The sequence below is a fragment of the Conger conger genome, chromosome 7 (genome assembly GCF_963514075.1).
Source record: "Conger conger chromosome 7, fConCon1.1, whole genome shotgun sequence".
NCBI lineage: Eukaryota > Metazoa > Chordata > Actinopteri > Anguilliformes > Congridae > Conger > Conger conger.
The window spans coordinates 25,670,446-25,681,061 of record NC_083766.1 but is presented as its reverse complement, the minus strand read 5'-3'; the positions used below and the strand labels follow the sequence as shown (position 1 = coordinate 25,681,061).

Here is a 10,616-nt window from a genome sequence, read left to right as displayed (position 1 = left end):
TGCATCTAAAAGTCGGTTCATTTAGGGGTACCTGGATGTTTTCCCCTTATGTATTACACTGATGTTTAAGTGGCTCATTTGACTGTTGCGTTTCATTTCCTCTGACACAGCCCCATCCGTGACAATTTATCTCGTTTACAGAGAATACAGAGCTAGGGGTGGGAAAACAACTTTTGGGCCCAAATCAAGATTTCTGTGCATACTACGGCTCGAAGATTTGTGTATGCATGACTGAAACCATGGCACTGAGCGGGAACTGCAGGACTCACCCGCCGAACAAGGAGCAAGGGTCCGTTCAGAATTCTTTCCCTGACGTTATAGAATTAAATGTAGGGGGTCAAGTTTATTACACACGCCATTCCACCCTCATTAGCACCCCAAATTCCCTGCTGGGAAGAATATTCTCCCCTAAGAAGGATGCCACTAATGACCTGGCGCGGGACCCCAAGGGACGATACTTTATCGACAGAGATGGATTTTTGTTTCGTTACGTATTGGACTACCTCAGAGACAAGCAGGTCGTGTTGCCTGACCACTTCCCCGAAAAGGGGAGGTTAAAAAAAGAAGCGGAATACTTCCAGCTGCCGGATTTGGTCAAGATTTTAGCTCCGGAGGACTTGAAACAAAGTCCGGACGACTATTACCACAGTGATTTCGACGACGCCTCTCAGGGGAGCGATCAACGGATGTGCCCGCCGTCGTCATTAGTTCCAGCTAACAGGAAGTATGGGTTCATCACCGTCGGGTACAGGGGCTCATGCACCATGGGCAGGGAGAGTCAAACCGACGCAAAATTCCGAAGGGTACCCAGAATCTTGATTTGCGGGAGGATTGCCCTAGCAAAAGAAGTTTTCGGGGAGACCTTGAACGAGAGCCGAGATCCGGACAGGACACCCGATAGATACACGTCCCGGTTCTACCTCAAGTTCAAACACCTGGAGAGAGCTTTTGACATGTTGTCAGAGTGTGGATTCGGGATGGTTGCCTGCAACTCATCGGTCACTGCATCCTTCGTCAATCAATACACAGAGGACAAGATCTGGTCCAGCTACACAGAATATGTCTTCTACCGTAAGTCAACTTTAAAAAAATCAATAAATCAATAAATAATCTACTTATAACTTCAAATGATTTAAAGTGGTAAATAATAAATAATACATAAATCACCGATTATTATTATTATTATTATTATTATTATTATTATTATTATTATTTTATTTTATTTTTTGCCAATCTTTCTCCAAAAGTGACTTATGTAATCTTCTGCATCTCTGTACTTAAATAGTGGCATACGAGTATTGATGGACTCAAAGGTTGTTTCTATAGTCGCCACTAGGAGGCACACTTGGTATATCCGTTGTTCTATTTGAATTTGGGTTGTAAGCAGTTCAGTCATGACTGGGAGGCAGCGGTCCTCAGAATTATTTTACATTATGTAGGTTATTTGAGAATAACTGCCAACATTACGCAACATTAAGCACAATACTTATGTGAAAGCCATAAAAGTACGGCCGGACAGCCGCATTTTGTTTTAGTATGATCTTATTCTGCGCTACATTAATGCAAAAATAAGAATAATTAGTGGCCAGTCATCTATTATTTTAAGACCTATTCTCATATTACATTATGAGGCTAATAATCTACACAATTTTGCATTAAAAAAGTAAACACTTTCATGGAACGGATGGTTGTTAATGGTTTTCTTACTGAACTGTAACAGCCATATATTATATTTCAGTCTTGAACTAGAAATGTTTATTCCAAGCACTGACACATGCTTTTCAAGGCATCTGGACAGACACATCAAGCCCAATTGCGTGTAAGACAATTTCGTTTATTTTTGATAAGTGGGACATTATGCGTGTATTACGTAATGCACAATACCGGCAACATCTCGACACAACAAAAACAAACAAGCACAACACTATACAATAGTCGAATTAAGACACAAAACTACAGAGGAGGGCTGCATGGGCTGCATGGCTCATGGGAAAAGTAGTTTCAGAGAGCGGGTTTGATGCCCACGCCCAAAATAAAACACTGTTTATGTTCATTCCAGTCTATCAGACTGCTCAAGCAAAGACTCAGGTTTAATGGACGTGAAGCAGTTAACAGTGCAAGCAAACTAACTATAGCTTGTCATATCGTGGTTTAACCCTTAACTTCCTGACTCACTGCCAACCCAGTGTTTAGAAAATACCCCATGAAAGCAGTGTTATATTTGCCTCCTATTTGAAAGACAGTAGTCTTTTCCTGCCGGTAACTGGCTCATGGTTCAGTTCTTTACTATGTTAAAGTGGAGTAGTTTATCATGTGAACTAATGTAATATATAATGGAATGTGTAATGGAATACAAACAAGGTCATATTTTCATAAAACTATTTGGAAAAAACTGAATTTGTATTAGGAAATAAGAAATATGTAACATATCCAAAAGCCAGTTAACTTGTGTTAAAGGTCTGTAATTGCTGTCCCAGGATGTTGGGCGGGGGCGGCACGGATGGTGCAGTGGGTAGCACTGCCGCCTCACAGCAAGGAGGTCCTGGGTTCGAATCCCCGTCGGCCGGGGCCTCTCTGTGCGGAGTTTGCATGTTCTCCCCGTGTCTGCGTGGGTTTCCTCCGGGTACTCCGGTTTCCTCCCACAGTCCAAAGACATGCAGGTTAGGCTGATTGGAGAGTCTAAATTGCCCGTAGGTATGAGTGTGTGAGTGAATGGTGCGTGTGCCCTGCGATGGACTGGCGACCTGTCCAGGGTGTATTCCTGCCTTTCGCCCAATGTATGCTGGGATAGGCTCCAGCCCCCCTGCGACCCTGTTCAGGATAAGCGGGTTAAGATAATGGATGGATGGATGGATGGATGTTGGGCCCCTTGAAAAGATTGCACATTGGGCCCCACAACCCCAGAAAATCCGAAGTTCTAGTACTTTTTGAGGGCACCTGTCAGTCAGGGCAATATATATTGAATAATCATCAGTCCCCCACCCCCTCCCTCTGACCCTGCCATATGGATCCATCGTCTTGAGGTTGATAAATGGCTGCTGTGTTTTTTTATTTGTCTGTCAGCCCTGGGTCCAGTGAAGCTGTTCTTCTCAACTGGGTTTAGCGATCTCACTTGTAAAGATTGGGGGGGGGGGGGGGGAGAGCAATGTTCTCCTCAGTTTCCATGCTTTCTGCTCCGTTGGGAGTTGTTGTCTGCACTCACTTGATTCCATCTGTTCCCGCAGCAAGTTTTACTGCAAGAGCTCTACCCTGGAAGGGCCGTTCCCGGCCGTCCGCGCGAGGACAGGCGTCAGCAGCCTACATCTTCACCCGTCGTTTCTGCGCTAGGCGGGATGATGGCTTTTTATAATGGCCCTCATAATGTTTTATGGTGCAACAAAATAGCGCAGACTCTGGGCTGACAGTCGATAATGTGTTTATTCCCTGCGCTACCCTGACACACGCCAAAAAAGGGAGGCACCTCACAAAAAATGATTCGAAAATGCAAGATTTTTCCTCCATGACTTCTCTTGTGAAAATAGCAAGTCACGCAAGTAAAAAAAGTAATGTTATTTTTTTAATTCTCACGGCCACATTTGGTGCCGAGTGGCTATGTGATTTTATGTTTTTCCAAAGATGGTGTTGAATATGGTTTGACTAAAGTGTGCGAATAATACCTCTTGTCAGGGACCCAGCGACTTCTCAGAAGGCGTTTGTTATTTCCATGGAGTGGAACTGAGTTCCTGTCACCCGCATGTTTCTCAGAAAGTAGCTATCGTCACAGTATGCAAAACAACAATGCACAGCTTTTCAAAAACGCATCGCTTTACAGTTAGAGCAACATCACCGTTCACGCTCTATTCTGCAAGTGCGAGCACAGGCACAGATCATGCATGACAGCGTTTAAGAAACATAAACAGGGGTGATGTCACGTTCTATCGATAACCACCATTTTAAAAGAGATTAGTTTTTTCTAGAACCAGGAAATTACAACCAGGCCTGCCTTGCGTTTGGCATCCCGTTTTACCCGACTGTTTGGTAATGTACTGGGTTCTCCTCAGGCGAACAGACGGACCACAGAAATGCACATCCGTGATCTGTTGGCGAATTAAGGAAGGTGTGAGTAATTTAGCATGAACTGCAATTACTGTTTACTTTCAAATGCTGCTCGATATGTTGGTGTAATAACATGGATTTTAAGTCAGAGGGATAACAAACTTTGGCGCGCGCCGCCCCTCCTCATTAGCGTCTTCATTTGGCTGTGTGCTGTCGCACATGAGATGTGCGCGCTGCACCATATGGGCAATTAAAAAGCACTTTGTTGGTGATTCCAAATGGTCCCGTGTGTGAAAACCTAAAGACACAAGAGTAGGTGGGTCAGGGCCGGGCGCTGGGAGGCGAGGAGGCGAAACAATCACGGTCCATTAATGATTCGCTCTCCGCTAAATTATCTCTTTTTTTTTTTTTTTTTTGCCGAACCGGTCTTTGAGTCGCCAGTTTTGTGGCGATAGTCTTATTAATTCATTAACAGACTGTTTATTTTTTTGCAGGATTTAAACCGGTAATCTCTCTGTTTTGCACGTATGGGAACCAGATAAGCACCCACCGTAGGGAAAAGCGCGTACTCCCGCTCTGTGCTTCATAGACCTGAGAATCGAATGTGCGGCTTGCGTCCGCCCGTATGTCACCCATTTGTGTGTTTGAGGAGTGTGCGGAGCCGGGGCTTATAAACTCGGGGGAGTAACAGGATTGTAAAAATAAAACTCAGACTTGACAAAGTGATCTAATCGAAAACGTCACATAAAACAACTCAAAACAACGCCCATCCAAGCACTGTTTTCCCGGAGTTTTTTTAGAGAGCTCATCTCGTTCAGCAGTGATTTTGAAAAGCAGATCGCACAGCATGGCATGCCTCTGACAACAGTCTCTTGAGAGCGTGATATTTAAAATACAAAGAAATTGAGCATGTTGCTTAATGAGGTCTGGGGCACCTGATTAAGTCACAGAAGAAAGTGACAGGTACTTGTTTTCCTGCTATTAGCCAGTTTACTTTACCCCTGGTAGAGAATGCCAATTTATTTCTACAAGCTCCAGTGCCTCCCACCCAGCATCTGTTCGGGACTACAAATCCCGTGAGGCGAATCTATTCGCAATTTGTTGCTCGGTTAGAATGATTGATAATTAATCATTTGTAGTGACAGTCAGAGGACTTGGTCCCCGCGTGCGGTAAATCATGTCATCATCGCTTACCAAACGGAGTGAGCCCCAGCCAGCCCCCCCCCCCCCCCCCTCCCTCCCCCGCCTACGCTCCCCGCCAAAACATTTGCATGAAATTACCCAGGAAAGCGTTCCGTCATCGCGGATGCCCTCTCATACGCTGCTGGCAATTCGTGCGTGAAAAACGACCCGAGGATGTTTTTTCATGCGTAAATGTCCAGCCATAACACAGAGGCTTATATAGCAATCGTTTTGTGGCGAGGTTGGAGGCGGGGTATTCACGTGGCTTAAATATTGCACCCTCCTGCTGCAGGGTTAAAGGACACAATATTTATAAGTACCCAGTGTGATTTGGAAAGCTTCTATATGGCTCCATAGATATGGATCAACGCCATACAATATCGTGAAGAAGAAAAGAAAAACACTTAACCTGAATTCCTTCATTGGAATGGATTTGAAATGTTGCATAAATAACACAATAGGGTCAATGTCTTTAAACACATCATCAAAACAATCACAGTGTGTGATGTGGATTAATTCTGTCAAATGTAAAAAAATAAGTATATATGCCACTGTCCAGCCTTTACTTATTACCCTGATCTGCTTAACTGGCAGTGAGCTGTGACAGGTCAAACACTGCAGTCAATGAGACCAGCTGCTTCCCAGTCCAGGGCAACAGGGGACCTGCCGCCCAGCTCACAGGTGGTATTGTTCACTCCACCCCTGCCACAGAATCAGCCGGAAACAGAGAGGGACACGGACCGCCCCCAAGGCCATCTCGCCTGCGTCTCGCCGAGTCGGGCACCCGGGTGGCATTCCGAGAGAAACCCTCTCCGGCTGGGATAATGCACAAGATGCAAACGTCCTGTTTTTCTTTTTCCCCGTGGCCAATCTAGTTAAATATTTTAGGCCCTTATCACTTAAGTGTCACCAAGGGCCCGGCGCATTTGAAAAGGGCAAAGCACTGCGCTGTGGAGGTGCATCGTGGGAGAACAGATAATGGCACCGAGTTAGGGCAGAGGAACACAAATAAGAGCATTATGGTCTGATCTGTGCTGGATATTCAAAACAATGTAAAAAATGTAAAAAAAAAATATCAGGTATTAATATTCAACTGTATCAAGAGAAGTCCGGAAATGGAGTTCATCCACAGTAAGTGTACAGGTGTCCATTTTCATAATGCAATAATAAGCTACCCAATACTGTCCTTTACTTGCCATGCTGACATATTTATGCCAGGCAATCTCCATACTGTCCATTTATATAACAGAGTATGTGAGAGAGTATTTATGGAAGCCATTCAGTTTAAGTACCCTTGCTGAAGGGTGCATTAGCAGTGCCCAGCCCATGGAGAAACCCTGCTGTTTGCAGACCACTATCAGGAGGCACTCACACTGGAAGCACTCCTCTGTGCCTTCACTGAGCCGCAGCCTGCGGCTAACGCTGGACGGAAAAGTTCATTTTAACCCCGTGAGGTCTGGGTGCTGGGCGGATGGCACAGCCTGCAGCCTCATGGCTCCGATGCACGGCTGGGACCCGGAAGGTTGGTGGTTCACGCCCCCGTCTAGCCATGATGAGATCCCTTAACCAAATGTGGGATTCTACCATTGGGAGGATTTTTCCCGTACTTAGTTTAATCAACTTTAAGTGACTTTAGCATCAGCTAAATAACTGTAATGTAATTATAAAGGCTCATGTATGCTTCGCCAACAAAGTGTAGCGCGACATACCCGTGTAACTGTTTCCATTTCCCCCTCCTATGTGCATGCCTGGCTCCAGGCCAGCGTTAGCAGACAGGTCAGCGCTTCTCACACACAAGGGAGGTCTCCATCCGCAGCTTTGAGTCTGCGCTCTGCTGCAGAGGAGCTCACAGGGGCTGCTTATCACACACGGGTCTCCCAACTCAAATCCGCTCATGAAAATAATCTGAATTTATGCACATTTTCTGACAAAGCTTATTTAACCAGATGGGTTTTATTTATTTTTTTCATTTTAAAAGAAACATGATCCGGGACCCTGATCGTTTAAAAAATAAATAAGCAAGTAATTTGTTGCAAAGTGCTTGCCAATGGAAAATAAGTGGCACGCAGTGTTTGGCTTGGCAGATTTTTGTTTTGTTTTGTTCGACTGCTAAAATGGAGGCTGGGTCGGACGACGCCTGAACTGAGGCCGCTTGTTTTTCCCGAAGACCTGCAACATTTTAATGGGGTTTCCAGTCCGATGGGTGTTTAATTGACTCCATTTCCACGAGCATTGTTCCACTAAGTGATACTGGTGCCGCTGTCTGTTTGGCTATTCCGCTATTGTTTCTGGCACATTGCAGGAGAATGGGCTCATGGAGCTCCCCCATTAGGGAGACAGAAGCAGACTCCATTATCTTTCAAAGGAAATCTTCCCAGCGTGCCGACCGCGGAAAACCCAAGCGTGTCCGGAAGGAGATTACCCTCGGCGCGCACATTCATACGTTCATTTAAATGGCTTCTTTTGCCTGTTCATGCGGCCACATTAAGGGATTTAGGCCTGTGGAAGAAATATTAGTGGAGAGGGGGGGGGGGGGGGGTGTGTGACTGTGGGGTGCAGGGACAAGGCGATTCGGTCACAGTGATTGGACAGAAGATGGTGCGTTCTGGGGTGTGTGCATTGGGCATGATGGCGATGATGATGATGATGATGATGATGATGATATGACAGTTCATCCCAGGCTCCCGACCAGGGGCCTATATCATGAAGCAGGATGACTGAGTTAGCTGGATAACTGCACTGAACCAAACCTAGAACATCCCAAAATCTGTAAAAAAGGGCTGTCCTGGGTTTTTATCAGTGCGGTTATCCAGCTAACGCAGTTATCCTGCTTCGTGATATGGGCCACTGATGTGTCTAATCTTATCTTAAAAAGACTGGTTTTGGCGCATGTTTTTGTTTTAGCCCAACACCAAGACGCCGGCTGTTTTCAGATAAGGTTGGACACCCCTGGTCCAGTCCATGGAGTGCAGCACAAAATGACCAACCATCCCATACACAGGTCTGATTTTGGACTGGAAACCGAGGTCATTCATCAAACCAAGAACTCTTTACTGCTTCAGTTTAGGGGGGTGGATGTCAGATTCCGAGGTTTTTTCCGGAAGAAAAGAGGCTGAAAGTGCACGCCCACGAGGCAGTGCCAGCGAGGGAAACTCCTCGGGCCACCAGGAATCTTTTTTTCTGAGAGGAAAATATTGTGAAATTCCTGGTGGACTTACGGAGCTGAATTTCGGGAGGGCTGCATTCGTCTCCTTCCCAGCAGCTGGTGCAGTTAGCCTCCGACAGCTTTCCGCACCTCGTCCGTATCACCGTCCGTCATGCCAGAACGCCTTTTACTGCCTCGTCTCCATGCCCTTATCGAGTGGGTGGCGATGGCTCGTACACTGCAAAAAATGACTGTCCTAACAAAGCGTTTTAGTCTTTTAATAACACTTAAGATCTTACTTTTTTCTCGCAAGTAGAAAATATTCGCTAGTTTTAAGTTACTGTTTGCTTGACAAGTGCAATGTTCTCACCCCACTGGCAAATCTTGAAATGAATCTTGAACTATCTCACCTCATTGCCAATATTTTTGTTTTATTTACCAAAAATGGAATAGGAATAACATTTAAAGTCTTCATGTAAGACTAAAATGCTTGTTGAGATTGACTTGTTTTTTTCGCAGTCTAGAGCTCACATGTATTCCTCACTTTGAGAAAGCAATATGATATGTCTGCAGTTTCTCTGTACATTCTGCATCTGTCTCAAAGGGCTGCTGAATGTGGCATGTGCTAATAATGGGAAGAGGTGAACTGGGGGAGAGGGGGTTGGAGGGGATGGGTGGTGAGGAACAGAGGAACAGTGGTAAACGGTAAATGGACTGCATTTATTTTATCCAAAGTGCCTCTCATTCACCCATTCACACACACAAGCACACACCAATTGGCTACCACGCAAGGCACAAACCAGCTCGAAGGGGTAACTGGGGGCTAGGTGTCTTGTTCAGGGTGGGGATCGAACCGACAACTTTCCTACTGCCAGACGACCGGTCTCACTCCCTGAGTTAATGTCGCCCATGTGGGCGGACCAAAGGCCGCGGATGTGAAGCAGAGTTGCTGCAGTTTCACTTTTTGTTTTTTGGAGGCAAAGGCGTGTGAGTTTAGCAGGTATAGCTCAGATTGTTCACTACTGAATACAGTGAGGTGCGGTAAAGTGAAGGCCTCCTAGCAGGTTACCGTGACAACACATTCTCTGGCAAATTCAAATTCAGAAACAAAGTTATTGCCTGTGGCTCGGGGTGATTTCGCCTTTAGCTAACTAGCAATGCGTTGGTCTTTGTGTGTAGCTTCGGGTGAGTGAGAGGCCAGGGTTAAAATCCCACTTTGGGCTCCGGCACGTCTCTATCCCGTTAGGGATCGGGGGAAAAAGGCAATTCCACCGTGGCCGAGCCTCATTCCTGCCAATTAACAGAGTGTCGGGCTGAGGGCGCACCAGCGCTGTAATCCTGACCGGCCCTTGCTTCAGCGCATCTGATATTTCATCATCCGGCTCCAGCTCTCCAGACTCATCAACACGGAGGCGCTAACGCGGAACACGCCATTATTAGAAAACGGGAATATGGATGTGGAAAAACAGCGTGAAAAAAAAGAAAGAAGTGGGGAATGTTGCCGTGTGCTTAGGTGGAGTTCAAAGCCCAAATTTAAACCTCCAGACCACAAAACAACTACACAGCTCATCCCTGTTTCACAGATAGCTGTTCTTGTTGTAATGCTGTTCTCTGGTGTTGGAGGTTTAAGCTTGAGGTTTAAACTCCAGCTAAGCACACGACAATAAAGGAAATAAGTCCTATCTGAACAAAGTTCTGTGTTTTATTTATCCATCAGAGGACACTGTGCTGATAAACAATGCACACAGAAAAGCATACTGGAGGGAGCTGTATGTACACATAAAGTTCTCTGAGGTCACAAGATGAAATGTTCTACAGCGTATGAGTAAAATTCATTAATGGACGGAGACCCATAATATACAGCGCTTGTTTACTTCCCGGCTTTCACCGTAAAAATCCCTGCAGTTGCCCCTTCTGCTGCAGTGGAGTTGTCTTTCCCTTTGAAAAGGCTGCACGCTTGGATAATTTTTAGAGGAAAGTTAAGAATGTGTCTCTGGTGGCCGTTAAGGACCGCCGGCTTTGGGGGTTCGGTTACTTGATGTCGGGCGGAGGACGGAAACGACCTGCGGCAGAGTCTCCGGGCCGCCCTTGGAAAAAGAGCCTCGTCACCGTCTCCCGCCGCGACCCAGACGTCTCCGTGCGGCGTTTAAGGTGGGGCGGCTCGTCCTGTTTTCCGTCGCTAACGAGCAGGGCAACCCGGAGGCAGGACCGGCTCTGCTTGAGGTAATGGATTGCTTTTTACAACCCGGGGAAA

The 10,616-nt window shown here is 46.0% G+C and overlaps 1 protein-coding gene across 1 annotated transcript in view; it reads left to right on the top strand.

Annotated features, from left to right (window-relative positions):
- Positions 1-227: 227 nt before the first annotated feature.
- kctd16b (potassium channel tetramerization domain containing 16b) overlaps positions 228-10,616 on the top strand; it is a 69,534-nt gene continuing 59,145 nt past the window's right edge. The window contains exon 1 of the mRNA XM_061249824.1: positions 228-1,071. Within this exon, the coding sequence (XP_061105808.1) occupies positions 228-1,071 (844 nt within the window). The remainder of the gene's footprint in view (positions 1,072-10,616) is intronic.